At 40.5% G+C, this 15,609-nt stretch overlaps 3 protein-coding genes across 3 annotated transcripts; 1 reads left to right on the top strand and 2 right to left on the bottom strand.

The window, feature by feature from the left end:
• Positions 1-77: 77 nt before the first annotated feature.
• LOC108882481 (intracellular hyaluronan-binding protein 4-like) lies at positions 78-4,184 on the bottom strand. Its single transcript, XM_018674999.2, is given in 10 exon segments — positions 78-315; positions 645-833; positions 1,226-1,400; positions 1,913-1,993; positions 2,085-2,156; positions 2,260-2,403; positions 2,815-2,959; positions 3,616-3,721; positions 3,723-3,864; positions 3,983-4,184. Coding segments are annotated over 9 exon segments (1,113 nt in total). The 5' UTR covers positions 3,858-3,864; positions 3,983-4,184; the 3' UTR covers positions 78-249.
• A 2,707-nt stretch (positions 4,185-6,891) lies between these two features.
• znf367 (zinc finger protein 367) lies at positions 6,892-11,996 on the top strand. The gene is made up of 5 exons (XM_018674921.2): positions 6,892-7,459; positions 8,333-8,483; positions 8,813-8,932; positions 9,407-9,545; positions 9,659-11,996. Exons 1-5 carry the CDS (start codon positions 7,181-7,183, stop codon positions 9,915-9,917), a joined length of 948 nt encoding a protein of 315 aa, XP_018530437.1. The 5' UTR covers positions 6,892-7,180; the 3' UTR covers positions 9,918-11,996.
• Positions 11,364-15,568, bottom strand: slc35d2 (solute carrier family 35 member D2). The gene is made up of 12 exons (XM_018674915.2): positions 15,310-15,568; positions 15,159-15,192; positions 14,995-15,081; positions 14,847-14,914; positions 14,686-14,757; positions 14,119-14,187; positions 13,907-14,009; positions 13,201-13,293; positions 13,050-13,117; positions 12,869-12,947; positions 12,525-12,607; positions 11,364-12,312 (listed from the first exon to the last, which is right to left on the bottom strand). The coding sequence occupies exons 1-12, from the start codon at positions 15,435-15,437 to the stop codon at positions 12,183-12,185; spliced, it is 1,014 nt and encodes a 337-aa protein (XP_018530431.1). The 5' UTR covers positions 15,438-15,568; the 3' UTR covers positions 11,364-12,182.
• Positions 15,569-15,609: the final 41 nt, after the last annotated feature.

The raw sequence follows: 15,609 nt of genomic DNA, 5'->3' as shown, positions 1-15,609 counted from the left end.
TTTCTCACATTCCCTACTCGTTTAGTCCCGGTGCTGCATTAAAAAAAAAAAAAAGAAAAGCCTCAACAGCTCCAAGATAAACTTGCAGAAGCATTTATTCTCCAGGAGTCAAATGCTAAACAGTGCCTCCAGTGCAATAGAACCCCAAAACCTTAAGAACAGCAGAAACATGAAAACACTGTTTCCTATCAAGTGTCAAGTGCAACAAATTTTTCCAAACAGTAGGTAAATGAAGAGAAGTGCATTTAGTTATCTTCCTGTTGATAGTGCTGGGAAATCTTCTGGGTCATCTGGATTAGGAGCCAGATCATCCTCCTGATGGGGAACAAAAAAAAGACATTACTCAAATGAGATTGTACCACATTTTTAACATAGGTTCCTCATATTCTGGTTGATTCTTTTATTATAATGATTACAGTATTGTCATGGATTCTCTGGTAGCTAGCTATGTGAGACAAGTGCACTCAGTTCTACTAGTACTACTAGTACTAGTTGCAATCCCTACAAAAGTTTAAGTGCAGATATCAAACAAGTACAGACTGGTGAAAGCAGTTCATTTTAAGTCGTTACCTCTACTTAGTTGTCCCCTAGTTTGTACTTAACACTAAATGAATGTATCTCCTTAAACAGAGTTGAGAACGTACCCTCTCCAGTATGGGTTTAGGTCTCTCTAGGCGAGTAGGCAGACCACCTCTTGCTCCCCTTCCCCGACCTCCACGAGTGGGGCGTCCAAGACTCCCGAAATTGATGTCCAGAAGGGAGGTTATGTCATTCACAGATCTACGGAGGAAGTTGCCCTCAATCTCCATGTCCTCCAGAGTCCCTTTGAAGTTCTGGGGATTGAAGGCAACCGCAAACTCTAGTCTGCTGAACCAAGCTGAACCTGACAGCTACAGCAAAACTCAAACACGTCTCCACAACCCACCATGTCAACAATGGCTAAGGGAATCTGTTATAGTTTTTAGGTTGTTACGTACTCATCACAGAAAAGACAACCTTTGTGCGATTCACCATTTGCCTAGTTTATGTATTTCTGAGGGACTGGTGTCTGTATGCTACAATGAAACCTCATTGCAAGAGGAGGTTTACAATATTGCTCCTAAAGTCATAGTTCAACTTTCACGAGGGCTTCACCATTAAGAAAACGACGAGGGCTTCACCGTTAAGAAAACAGTGAAGCCCTCGTGAAAGTTGAACCGTTCTATAGAGTGTTTTACATTCTCACCTCCAGGTGCTTTGACTGGTGGATGACTTTAGCTTTGGAGGGAATCTTGTTCTCTGCTTTGCGGATATTAAACTCTGCCTTGGGACGACTCATCTCCTGCATGGCCTTCCACTCATCCAGGGTCATCTCCATGGCAACCTGGACCACCATCTCTCCGTCCTCCTCTTCCATTGCTCTATCATAATTGAGGACAATTATGTCATTCCACTTTGTCACACTGCATCAGTCATCTTAAAACTGAAATATAGTCACCAAAAAAGCTTGTGGCATGACATTTTGAAAATACTGTTGCAACCTGATCATCATTAGCAACAAATGTAACCATGAAATAAATAATAAGCCAGCAATGTCTTAATATTTTTAATTAATACAAACTTTACACAGGAACCTGTTTTATTTTTTCAGCCTTAACTTTAGCAACTAGTTGTTCTGTGCTGAAAACAGAAAAGCACATTTCATTGTGTACAAGTACACGATTTACAAATATAACCAGTGCTGCATGTTGTTCTAGTGTTCAATAAGCAAAAGAAAAAAACTTGTAAACCTGTAACATGTCCCCCCACACACACACACACACTTTGGGTAGTCCAGTTGTTACTCAAGTTCAGACTGGTCACTCAGATGAGTTTGCCACCCAACCTGGTGACGTAGTAATTTTTAAGAAAGATGCTTATATGCATCACTCACCGACTCGGATTCTCTTCATCCACAGGTGCTTGGGGCTCCTCAGATTTGACTGGAGCATCTGATGTCACCTCCATTAATTCACTTCACAAAAGGACATGAACAAAAAAAAACATCTATTTACACCCAATTGTATAAGTTACTATTTCCACGTTGTTAATGAAAGTCCGCTAACCTTGAAGCTTCTTCAACGCAGCCCCAGTTCCAGGGTCCTCTGCCTCCTCGCTTCTCTTCAGGGGATATACCTCTGCAATGAATTTAAGAAAAGTTGTCAGCATACCACACGAGAGACAAATCAACAAGGGCATCAGCTTTTTAAACTGTACGGCTACATGAACAAAACGACTTACGTTCCATTGTGTCGATCATATTCTCTCTTGCCCCTCAGGTTGAAGTTGTCCGGGTTCCTTGTGTATCCTCCGCCACCTCTTGCTCCTCTCCTGCCTCTGATCCCCCCTCTGCCTCGGAGGTTGGATTCTGCATTATAGGAAGGTCTGAAGAACAATCCGATAAAAACAGATTATTCCTGTTACAGCTCCTACAGCAAGTGTAGCAGCAAAACCCCTGAGTGTACAGAATAAAGCAAGAGTGTGTTTCATTACTTTTGAATTTATTTCATTGAAAGAGGAAGAATCTGTTGTTTCTTCTTACAGAGGCTGCAGTGCTGTTTTTAAGTATTACTTTGTGGGAAAGTTTTTTTTTTTTTTTAAATTCCGCTTTTTGTACTAAAAAAGTTCCCTCACTGAAATTCTAGCTTTGTGGGTTAAGTACATAAAGACATTTTATGCTCAAATTATTATCTGGACGAATTTTTAATCAGTGGTGATGCTGCATAGTGAATGTGCTGCACTCTAAAAATCATGATACAGAGATTTGTTTTAGCCTCAGTGTATATGAGAACATACTTGGAGATGGAGAACTCCTGTGGGTACTCCTCTTGGGTTGCCTGACGCTCCCCAGCAGCAGCTCTCTTCATGCCCCTCTGGGCCTCCTCTCTGCCATCTCCTCTCTCAGTCACAGGCCCAGAACGTTCCTGCTGCTGTTTACGAACTGATGACAAAAAAGGAGGTTGGTGAGATATAGCTGTATTTTGTTTTGTCACTTTTTCCCCCTTTTTTGTTTCTAAATGATGACGATATGTGGTCAGGTAAATCAAGCAAAACTGCCCTTGTTGGAACCACTCATCAATAAAGTCCACTTCAGTCTACAGTGGTCTGTTACAAAAACTGCTGGTAAGATATGTTAATTTCCTGGTGCACTTTTAAAGTCTCAACCTTGAGTATTAAAACATTTTCCAGCCTCCTGCTTTACATTCTCAAACCTCCAACTCTGCAAAATCAAAGAGTAAGTGTGACAATATCAAACAAATGCTGCAAAAAGGTAAAATGGGGGTAACTGCACAGAAGTTTTTACACATTTTTTTCACTGTTTTAGTAGATGGATGGTTGTTATGTCAGCAGTACAATCATGCATTTACATACAATTTTGAAATGCGCATTTAAAGCATTTGGCATCACAGCTACCCGAAACCCACCCTGACAGCATGCACATGTGCTTCAACAGCCTCGCTGACCTTGCACCATCAGCAGCTGACAAAGCCTGAGCAAACCGGCCGCTCTTGGCTGGACTATCCGGTCTAGAAATACCAGCTGCTGCCAGAGTCAGGGTGTGTAACGGTGTAACGCAGCCATGCGTGTGGCGCTTACCTGGAACAGGGTCTTGACCATGATCGGCCGTGAAGGGGACTCGCCTGTCCTTCTGTGATTCCTTCTGTCCGGGTTTTTTCTGCTTGCCCTTCTTATCCTCATCGTTCCTTCTTCTTTTTCTTCTTCTTATTTTTCTCCTTCTCCGATTCCACTTCGTTGATCAAGTCGAACGGGTCGGCTTCGTCATCCAGAAGATTCCCGAACCTGTTCGCCACAACGCACCCATAGGCGTCCGGCAACATCTTTAGCCTGTGTGTCACGAAGAAAAACAAAGTCAAAATTCAAAATATAGCCCACTTCTCACACTCTCAGAATGAACGCGTATGTGTCAAATGCTAAATAACGACAACATAATGCAAGAATCCACCGTTTTCCTGCTCGGGTACGACAGCAAAGAGTCGCGGACCGTAGTTCGCTCCCCAAGTGAACATCCAACAAACGGTCACATTAGTGTGTCCACACTTTTAAATGTTTGCACGTGTGGAGACGAGCGACACCACGCCCCTGTGCTCATCAATAAGCTTGGCTCAGGTCTCCGGCCAATGTAGGTGGACTATTCTCTGCTTAGTCAGGCTCTGCTGCTCGAACTGGCTCAGGGATGGGAGTCAAAGGAAGTTGTTGGCTATTCGGTTAGAAATAAATTAATAACTGAATACACAACCTAACATTCAAAGCTAAAAGTAAATGATTGACATTTCGACGCTAAATCAATGACATGTGCAAATTTAAAGCTACTAGGCTAAAAATTAATTTAATATTTTGTTTCCTGTAAAAAGTAGGTAACACTGGCTAATATATAAAGAACACAACAGTAAAATACTATACCGTAAAGTAATGCTCAGTGCCGGTGAAATACGATGCCCTAATAGAAAATAGGTTTAGCTAATTTAACGTTAGCTAATGTTAGTTGTTAATATTCAAATCTGACGGCTAGCTAGGCAAACATTCGAAGTAATTATGGTGACGCTGTGTCTGACAATTAAAACTCAAGCTCTAGTATTTAGGTCTGACTGTGAAAATTCACAATTGACTGACCCCGACAGGCTAATATTGGTACTGACACACAGTTAACGTTTGCTCAAGTTAATTCAGATCATTTAATTTTATAGCTCAACGGAGAGGTACAGTAACTCTGTGTGCTATCTGTTTGTGCTATTACAGCTAGTTCAGGTAGCTATACTAGCTTGAACAAGATAGCCTATAAAGTTGTTACACCTGTTCTCCTATAAGTTCAGTGACAAAGCTTATTTTTCTGAATGGTCCTTTATCCAAAATTTAAAAAATATAATAGACAAGTATGTTAAACAGAAAAAGAAAAACATCTGTCACAATCCTATTTTGTAACTAGTACCCCGTTGTATACTTGAGGTCATGGTGGTAATAATTTTAAACTAAATCTGACCTAATCTGACCTGCTACCAGTATAGCTTGCTCAAGTAAAACAATGTTTTTCTAGCAGCTCTCAACAGAAGAAATCAGATTATTCCCACCGTATTACCAGCATGTAACATTACTCATAGAATAGTTACTTAATTTTCAACATGTAATATCATTAGTGACTACAGTAATAGTAACTATGAGGCAAGGCCTTCTACACACTCTTTTGAGCAGATGAGTATCCTTCATTGTAAAATATGTCTACTTTAATTTCACATTTGATCAAGTATTGAACTCAGCTATGTTTGGAATTCAGTGATCATTAAGCCTTAATTTTTTCCATGTCATGGCACAATCTGTAGGATATTCAGTTTAAGTCTTTATAGTTCCATGTCTCTCATATACTGTGAAATTTGCACTGACCTGTGGAGATATTATGTATTACACATTATTAATTTGCTGCCTTTCCATCTGAATAGTGGTTTTGCTAGGCAGAATCTAATTTCCCTTCATAGATTATGAGATAAATTACCATTTTACTCATATTTATATAACAACCATATGAATGTGTACATGTTGTAATTCTCAGATCCATATATTCTAAAGTGTAAAATTAGATCAATGTACCACAGGCCAGATTAAGCTGTGTCACTCTCACTAGGAGGATGAGTCAGGATATATTTTACACAATGAAATTTAGCTTCACCTAGTGGTCAGAGTAGAAAGATCAGGTCTGTGGTGTCACCCTACTGTATATACAGGGGGTTTGAGGGATTCTATTATAATATATATCAGTGTGTCAGTATTAATGTATGTCAGGAAATACTAGATTGAAATCCAAGAGATGAGGTCCTATAGACAATTTCAGTTACACTGGCTGCATGAACTATGCTGGAGTATGGACCAGTCACCCCTCTGATAATATTCTTGCAGATCAGAGGGCTATTTCCACCTATTTATAATGTTTTATTTAGCCCTTTTATTATGTTTTCCTCATTGGTGTTTCTTTCAACTGACATCACAGTGCTGACTTCCTTCTGAATAGCATAAAAATGTTTCCCTGTTTAGTTTTACCTGTTCTGCCCAGAGCATGGCCTTTTCAAACACCTCAGCTGTATATGGCTACCAGGTGACCTGATGTTCTTCTTTTAATAACGATTCTTGACGCTAAAATGGAAAATGAAAATCCAGTTTTCTTGCATTTGCTTTAGATCCAGTCAACACCAATATAAAAATGTATCATTCTGATACTTTCTGCAACCAACACTGACACATTTCCTGTATCTTTGTGTATCTGAAAATTCTCAAGCATATAGAAATTAGATGATAGAGAATGAAATAACCACAATGGTGTTGTACACTAATTTAACAAAGGCAAAATTTCAAATAACCCTCAGTTTCTATTTCTTTTTAAGTCACACAGAACACCCTTTGTTCAAGTAATTCCGCCCTAAATTGATTACGTAACTTTGGCGCCTCTGAGCCACCGTTTCCTTTCCCTTTAAATTGACCAAAAAATGTAATAACATAAACAGACTTCTCAGCGCGGGAACGGGCCATCTGCTCGTCTGTGGGGTAAAATTAACCGCCTTCACGCTCATTGGCCACGTCGAAGCCGAGCGTGCGCTCTGCTCGTCTTCATTGGCCAATTTTGATGTTAGCGTGCGAGGGCGCGCGTCAAGTGTTTAAATCTCATTGGACAAAAACATCTCGACCAATCATAGCACACAGAACGCTCTCCGTTCTGTCTATTGGTTTTACGGGCTCGCTACGTCAGCGAAGGCGTCTGCTGTCATTGGTCATTTCTCGTTTCTTTCAACACGTGGGTTGAGATCTCTTCATCCGATTGGTCAGGCAGCTGCTCAGGCGCGATTTTGCAACGCGGGACAACGCTCCTGTGAGCGCACACAGGTCAGTTCAGACGACCCGCTGCGACAAGAAGGAAACTTACCGTCATCTTCATATCTGACTGTATCTTTTGAGGATACTTTGTTGCAAAGAAGGGACACGAGATTTTTTTTTCAAGTCCTTCATTGGAAATGAAGGACATATTCACTCCAGATTGAAAAGCCGCACTATTTATGACTTTTGTCTATTGATTTTTAAAAACAAAAGTAATCAGAGTTAAAACTTTTGCAGATTCTCGGCTTTCTTTTGCGAGTAACACCGCAATTTTGACATCCATACGATGGCTGACAACAAGCATCCGCAAGTGATTTTCTGCAACGACTCGCCTAAAAGAGTTTTGGTGTCCGTCATCAAGACCACTCCGATCAAACCCAGGAAAGCCGAGGCCCTGACGCCGACGAGCCCCGGTTTCAGCGACTTTATGGTCTATCCGTGGAAATGGGGGGAGAACGCCCACAATGTGACTCTGAGCCCGGGCTCAGTGAGCGGGGCTTCGTCCCCTACCGGGACCCAGACGGCCAGGGAGGAGGACACGGCTCCCTCACCTGACCAGATCAAGGTAAAAAAAATCTTATTTTAATCATTATGACACTGCCTACAACGTGGCATAACGGTTATTTTGTCCAGACTGGGATAGTATTGAAAAGCTATAATTACTTTTTTACAGTTTGAGGTTGCTGACAATACTGTAATACACTTAAAGCAACATTTGTAACTCACAGCAACACTTATAAAATGTGTAATTACTGGTGATGATAATAGATCTGGAGAGATAAAGCGCATGCATGATGATATTGGTAGCATTTAAAGACATGAACTATTCCGAGCTGAATCGTGATAGCAGATTAACACAGTCTAGTGGTACATATAGGGTTATTTTCACAAGATACCGTATTTTAAAGCGGTGAAATTAGGTTTTGACTCGGTCTTAACATGGCCGAGATCGAGAGTCATTTAAAAAAACGCCCGCGCATTAGGGTGTGACATGGTGGATTTTAAACCCCAGTTACTTCCTGAATCTGGAGCAGCTGCTCATACATGACGCCTAGCAGCGCGCCAAAAGTGTAACCGGATGTGAACGAATTATAATGGACAAACGTGCAACAATGTAACACGTGAACCCATCGAAAGAAATTATGACTGGTATGATCTTAGATTGTATCAAATACACACCAACAGCAAAACTACGTATATACAGTATGTAAAAAAAGTAGTATTAACATGATGTGAGTTTAAATTATGCTCGCTGATCTTGACTCATATGTTGCAAATTCATTATGCCATAAAAGTATGAAAGCATTTTGTACCTAATCTGTCAAATCATGCTGTGGATCTGTTTATGGCTGCTGTTCTGCCAACAGGGGGGAAAAGTGTTCTTGAGGTGATTATTAAGTCTATGTAAAAAAAAAATTCTGTGTATTTGTGCTGTCAGGATGGTATCCGCAGAGGCCGCCCACGAGCTGACACTGTCCGAGAGCTGATAAGCGAGGGGGAGACGTCCTCCAGCCGTATCCGCTGTAACATCTGCAACCGAGTGTTTCCTAGAGAGAAATCTCTCCAGGCTCATAAGAGGACACACACAGGTGAGAGAGATGGCAAGGCAGCCGCATAGCTAATGAACAAAGCTACAATGTATTGACTTGTTCTAAAGAAAACAGGTGCCTTGAGGAAAGGTGGGAGGTGTCATGACTACATAATGATCTTTCCTACACTACCAGAAACAGGGAAGGTCATGTAAACACCTGTCTGAGCAAATGTAACAGTAGCATGCTGAGCAGGAGGGGGGCACAATTATGTGCTTGACAACTGACCTCTATATTCTACATGTGACAATCAGCACTATGTAATAAGTACTGACTTGTATATTCATGACAGTGCTGTTACATGAACAACATCTTCTTTTACCCCCCAGGAGAGAGGCCATATCTCTGTGACTACCCAAACTGTGGGAAGGCATTTGTTCAGAGTGGTCAGCTGAAGACGCACCAGCGGCTGCACACTGGGGAAAAACCCTTTGTCTGCTCAGAAAAAGGTGGATTTCTTAAAAGAAAAGAGCTTAAACAGAGTGCTATTTAAACAATGTTGTTCTGGCAAACAAATGAGTCAGAGTATTGTAAACTTCCATTTTTGGGGTACTTTCCAATGGTATGACAAGAGGCTCAGTTAGTGTGACTGACTAGAGCTTTGAATGGCTGAGTTCTATTTGAAGCATCTGGAAAGTACCTGAGAAACACAACCCTGTCAGTGTAACTGTATGTCATAATACATGTGTACTAGCTGAAAACCAAAACAAGAATTGTATGACTTATAACAACAATAGGATTTATTCACTATTATTACCTTACATGTTAAAAATACCAGTCTATTCTTACTGCCCTGATACATTAATGTGTATTCATGACAACTGCAGACGACAAAAAAGTCACACATTACGCATCTTAATTCACACAAAACGTGACTTCTAATAGTTTACTGCATTTACTCATACCTGATGCCTTCTCTGCAGGATGTGGCAATCGGTTCACCCATGCCAATCGTCACTGCCCCAAGCACCCCTTCTCTCGTCTGAAGAGGGAGGAACCAAAGGAGGGTCTGGGGAAAGCTCAGTCTGTGGATAACAAGGCTGTGGCAGAGTGGCTGGCAAAGTAAGTGAACATACATATGTACATACTGAGCTATAGTTTTATAAAACATGTATTTGACATATGATGTCATTTTCTGCTTATATTGTATGCTAATATAATCTCTGTCCTTACAGGTACTGGCGAACCCGCGAGCAGCGCGCCCCCACAACCACCAAGGTGAAGCCGCAGAGCAAGGCAAGAGCGGAGGACCAGGAGCAGCAGGATCCCATGGAGTTCCTCCAGTCTGATGAAGAGAACGGGGAAGAGGAAGAGGCCATGGAGGAGGAGAAGAGCAGCCAGGGAGGAGCCGCCAAGCGGCGCCTCCAGGAGCAGCGAGAGCGTCTCCATGGTGCTCTGGCGCTCATTGAGCTGGCCAACAACCTGTCTGCCTGAACACCCACCAACGTCCTGATCCTGGACTCCCATTCCCTTCCCCTCATATTTCCATTCCCAAACCGCCTTCCTGCAATATGTGCTGTGGCTAAAATACTCGTTCATAAACACAGATCGAAGACTAGTTTAGTTTGTTCTATCAAGTTGTGAAGCCAGACTTTGAGAAAGAGTTGGCCTGAGATCAGTGTTATGCACAGCGTCATCTAACCCCCACCCCCACCCCCCACAGCACCAGGAAGGCACAAGCTAAAGCACCTTACTCGGCTTACATTTTATTCTTTTAGGCTGCTATAATTGTAGATTTGACTATATGAAGAATGTCTTTCTTTCTTGTGTCTTCTACAGGCAAAGAAAGAAAACCTGTTATGTTTTTTAATTTGTTTTGTTTGCACTTTGATGGTAACGAGTTTTTTAAGTATATTGTGAGTGTAAGAGTGTGTATGACTGATGTATATATGGGTTAAGCTCAGATGGACAGAGCGATACAGGGTGTGGTTAAACATAGGAAATGTTAAGTTGCATTCTGACTGTCAGGTGACCTCTCATGCTCCCAGGTTTCATCTCCGGCCTTGTAAGCACAATTTCACCACCACCGGTGACAGTAGTGGTGGTAGAAATGGATTGAGGAAGGTTCAGATAGTTTTTTGCCTCACTGGTACAACTCTGTCTAATTAAAATAAAAGTGGAGAGCAAAAGGTAGACAAAAGGAGACACAAAAAAGTCAGGGGAGCTGGATCAGTTCTGACATGTGACATGGTCTTTTTTTTTTTTTTTAACGTGCAAGTGAGAGGTGATCATTGCAAGCATAATCCAGAGGTCTGGTCAGGCACAAGCTTTTCCAAAAAAATCCAGACTTTTATAGCTTTGCCACTCATCTCAGTATTTACACATGACCATATCTGCTTGACATTTACCTGACAAGTGCAGGGAAAATTCACCCCGGGCCAACTACCTACCAGCTTCTGGATTGAGTCAATTAACATTCTACAGTGGTTTAAAGTTCAGATTTTCAGCACGTACCATATTTCCATTTTAACAACTAGTTTCATCATAGATATAAGAGATTTGTGTAAAGCCTGCAGGCCAAGTTTTCCAACCAGACGGGAGATGTTTTACAATGGATGTCAGTCACCTTTTATATTAAAAGGCGGCAGACCAGTTATGATACAGGCATAAGCATCATACCAGTGTGTGGTGCAGCTATGTCATCTCATTTCAAATTTTAAATTATGAAATATTTATTTCACCTTTTTTTTTCTTTCTGGATAACATTTTGTTCATTATGTTCAAGAGTGTAAAGGAAAATGTTCTGACTTCACCAAAAAAAAATTCCCAGCTTTGATGCATAAATTTTGACATCCCATTGATTTTGATGAAGCACTTACACCCACCATTAAGTCTTGGATTAAGCTTGCAATGCACTGAAGATTAGATCTGTTTTGTATAGTGTCCAGGAAAATGGCACCTGTTTTTCATAACCTGAGATGTGTAGTGCTGTTTTTTTTTTTTTTTGTTGTTGTTGTTTTTTTTTTTTCCCCGCAACACTACATCCTTCAACACTGTATGACGCCTCTCATAACTGCCCTGCTTCTGGTTGTTTAGTGAAAACCTGCACCAACAACCTGTCACTCTGTCACTCTAGCTGTGATGTTTGAATCTGTTCGATTTACAAATTACCCTGGTGGAGTTGTGAAACTGGAAGGCAAATTGTTAATTGTTGATAATCAAAACGCCAAATGATTTATTGTGTCCAGTTATAGTATATTTTGAAGCATTTTCTAACACTTAGTCTATTTTGTGGTTTGAGAAGATTATGGCATTTAATATATACACCTTGTGTTTGTTAGAATACTGAGTGTGCACAATTTACAGAGAGCTTTTGAAGTTGAATTTTAGTTTCAGTTTTCCCCTCCGCTAACATCCTCCAACAGTTTTCATGTTTGTGACAAGTATAGAGTGATCCTGCTTGCTTGGTAGATATATATTTTATTATACACAAGGTAAGATTTCTCTGACAGACTGTCCACACTGTTATATAATTGTTGGTCTTCAATAAACATTCACCGAATTCGACTCAAAGTTATAGGCTCTTGTAAATTTATTCAGTCATGATTTAGTAGTGGAATTCAACAGATAGCACCAGTCATGTATCCATTAAAATCAATTCACTGAGCTTAAATAAATATAAAAGTGTCAAAGCAACATTACGCTCCAATATGAAGCAGAACAATGCCACTGTGTGGTGAAGACTAAAATATCGTCCATTTAGCTGGTAGAGTATCTCCCTGTTGAATCCTCTGTAATGTGAATCTTCAGCTCCTGTGCTCCTTCTGTGCTATTACCAGATGATTTGTTGTTAAAGGTGTGATATGAATACACTAATCCACCTGACATACTGCAAAGCAAAAGATAAAAGCAATGAACTGTTGGGCCATGGAAAATACAACTTAGCCATTACTGAGAGTGACTAACAATATGTGTACCAAGGCAATGAGTTTTAGTTCAAAGATGCCGGTTAGAACAAAAACAGGCAAACAGACATATTGACAAATGCTGACTCCTGACAGTTTTCAGCTTTAGTCATAACAAATGGAAAACATTTCTTACCAGATGCCGAGACCTAGGAAGTTAGTCCAAGAGAACAGGTAGTCGCCACCCACAAATATGCCAATGTAGGCTACTGCAACATTCTGGGGAAATTTTTAATATTTATGCAAATTAGTGAAAATGTCAACACATAGTTACCTCCACTGAGGGAGATGATTATTTCAGTTATGTATAGTTTTATGTCTGTTTCTTAGCAGAACATCACAAAAAATTGAGTGGAACCAGTTTTTGGTACAGATTTAGATCTAGGTGTAACTTTTTAAAGAATTCTTAACACTACAAAATACTGCAGGCTCTTTTTTATTGCTTTATGATAGTTCACATCACATTGTGTAGTGTCTTACCTTTATTGCCCCAACTACTGTGGTAGTAAGTGCAGAGTTATAATAGCTGCACAGGACTATGGAATACATCAACACAAACCTGAAAAAAACAGAGCTGAGTGTTACAAAACTGGGTAGGCTGAGGAAGTGAGGTAAGAGCTATGTATGTAAGTGTGGACTGAGTAATAGTGACATACTGTACCCCATGAAGCAGGACATGAGGAAACAGATAATAAATGTGGCTTTAACCCAGTCCTCAAATGTGACTGCCTGTAGGTCAAAGCATGCAAGGGCAGTCAGACAGGAAACACAAACAAAAACACTCAGAGAGAATATACAGTTATTGTATGTACCTCATGTAAATCTCCAGTTAATGCACTTGCCACCAGAGTGGGGATTACAATGATCAGCGCGTTATAAAATAAGACACCGTATTTCCCAAGGCCCTGACAAAAAAGAGAAAATATGAGATATAAATGTTAGCAAATCAAACATACACAGATAATTTCCAGACATGGTTGTGTAACAAACACCAAACCTAAACATTAAAAATTGACCTTAACATTTAAAAGTATCAATAATTCTTCTCATTTTACTTCCAAATAAGTCAATGCTGTGCAGTCAAACAGCTGGGGGTTTTAAAATTCCTGTTTCAGAGAGTCAATCCAGCTGTTGTCCTCTTATATTTTTGTATGTGTGTATAGTGTTTGACAATGTGGAGATCCTGGTGTGTTCAAGGTCTTGTTTACTTCAAGGGGTGGCTGAACACACACAAAGCCATCACCTTATAATGCTAAAGTTAAAACCTAATGTCTGAGTTTATATCTTATATTGAATATTACAATATGTTTTTATTTGTTGACAAAATAACTGTCCAAACACATTGTTTCCCAGCAGTCTTAGATGTATGATACCAATGTAAACAATCACTCAAGAATTAAAATTTTTAGGACTAACAAGTCAAGTTTAACCTCGTCCTAACCTTACAAGCAGTTTACCACACCTGCGCAGACAGGTGGGTGTGGTAACTGTTCTGAAGCTATCAGTAACACACGTTACCTCAGTACCAAGTTTCTTCTTAGTGTACACACTACTGGCAGCAGTAAAGGCATCATTGAGCAGGATGAAAGTGTAGCCCTCCACGTCGAAGGCCAAGTCAGAACTACAGGAGAGGAAAAGATGGAGGGAAAATGCAGTGGCAGGTTTACTGGCTGCACTTGGATCAGTTCTTAATCAATCTATAAAAAATTATAGCCTTAAAAAATCCATACCTTGCAGCAACCATGGCACCAAGAACTATGGCTACAACACTATACACAAGGCGTTTTGGAAATGTTTTTCTGAAAAAAGGAACATTAAAGTTTTTAAAAAATGAGAGAGAAGAGGAAGAGGCACATGCATGGAAAAACTGTGGGTCCGGGGACAATGTAAAAGGCAAGAGCCACAGATTCAGACAGACATCTTTGTGGTCGTTTTGCATCTTTGAGGCCATTTTATGTTTCTTTGTAGAGTTTTGTATCTCTTAATGGTAATTTGTTTGACTTCTAAACAAGAAATGTTAAGTCAAGTTAAACAGAAGCTCTGGCCCAGGGCCCCCCTGACCCCATGGGTCCAGTATGTCCATTCAGTAATTCATCCATGGGCACACGTCGACAGCACTTGGCAATCTTTCCCCTGTCTAAATTACATCCTGTTCTCCTGTTCTTCTATCACTGGAAACCCCTGTCTTGTTTAATTCTACTGATAAACTCATTATAAATCTAAATAAGAATGCGAAGTGACACAGTATAAAGTGTTTCAAAGCTCCAACAGAAATAAGAATAAGATATATGTCTTACCTTAGTATGTATACTTCCAAGATCATTGTCATCAATATGGTGAATTTCCGTAATACTGTAAACATGGGTAAACTGTTTTTGGAAAGACCACATGAATGAGCACTAAGAAACTTGAGAACCAAAATCTGTTATATTAAAATAAAAACCAAACTGATATAAACCTGAGTTTTTTGGTGCTGGCAAGTCCCGTTATATGGTTCCCAACATACAGCAAAGGAAGAGGGAAAATCTGGCAAGAAAACAAAGGCATACAGTGTTTTGGAAGATAGAATACAATTAAACAAAGATGAATGGTGAAGAAGGGTTTACCTTTAAGAGAATACTTCTGTCAAAATCTTGAAACTGGACTGTTTTGCTTCTTTTAGCAGCATAAAGGACTACAAGAGTGGTGATCATCTGAAAGAACCAAATTGACCCATGAAACAAGTGTGTGTTGCGCGTGACAAACAAACATCCATACCTAGACAACTCACCTGGCCAATTCCCAGACACATGTAGGAAGGAAACCTGCACAAAGACAGAACAACTGTGTGAGAGGAGGACATCTTGAAAGCTTCCTCTGTGCGTGACCTTCAATGAATCTACATGGATAAGTGAGTGACGGGACGACAAAGCACCACCCACCTGAAGCTTGTCAGCACCGTTTTATTCACCACTGTAATCAGAAACGAGCTGCCGGCGTAAAACACAGCGGAGAGAAGCTTCAGCAGTCCGGAGTGTTCAGCAGTTTCTTGACGAGCTTGAGCAGACATCGTCGGGAACTAGCTTTAATAAAATTCTTTTTCTCTAAGGCGGAATTTTTCCTGGTTTAACAGCAGCTTTTACTGGTGTTTCCTGTCAGCCGCTTGTGAACGTCCACACAGGAAAAGTGGACAGGTGGGCGGTCCTCACAATGTTACATCATTCAGAAGGGGAGTCAGACTG

Source organism: Lates calcarifer, linkage group LG13, assembly GCF_001640805.2.
Source record: "Lates calcarifer isolate ASB-BC8 linkage group LG13, TLL_Latcal_v3, whole genome shotgun sequence".
NCBI lineage: Eukaryota > Metazoa > Chordata > Actinopteri > Centropomidae > Lates > Lates calcarifer.
The sequence above is the reverse complement of the archived record's forward strand: the minus strand, read 5'-3'. Positions and strand labels throughout refer to the sequence as shown.

Coding starts and splice junctions, on each gene's coding strand:
- znf367 (XM_018674921.2), top strand. CDS start 7,181: ATGGCTGACAACAAGCATCCGCAAGTGATTTTCTGCAACGACTCGCCT. Junction 8,484..8,812: donor TCATAAGAGGACACACACAG/GTGAGAGAGATG, acceptor TTTACCCCCCAG/GAGAGAGGCCATATCTCTGT. Junction 8,933..9,406: donor CTTTGTCTGCTCAGAAAAAG/GTGGATTTCTTA, acceptor CCTTCTCTGCAG/GATGTGGCAATCGGTTCACC.
- slc35d2 (XM_018674915.2), bottom strand. CDS start 15,437: ATGTCTGCTCAAGCTCGTCAAGAAACTGCTGAACACTCCGGACTGCTG. Junction 14,188..14,685: donor TTGGAAGTATACATACTAAG/GTAAGACATATA, acceptor TCCTTTTTTCAG/AAAAACATTTCCAAAACGCC. Junction 14,010..14,118: donor GGTGCCATGGTTGCTGCAAG/GTATGGATTTTT, acceptor CCTCTCCTGTAG/TTCTGACTTGGCCTTCGACG.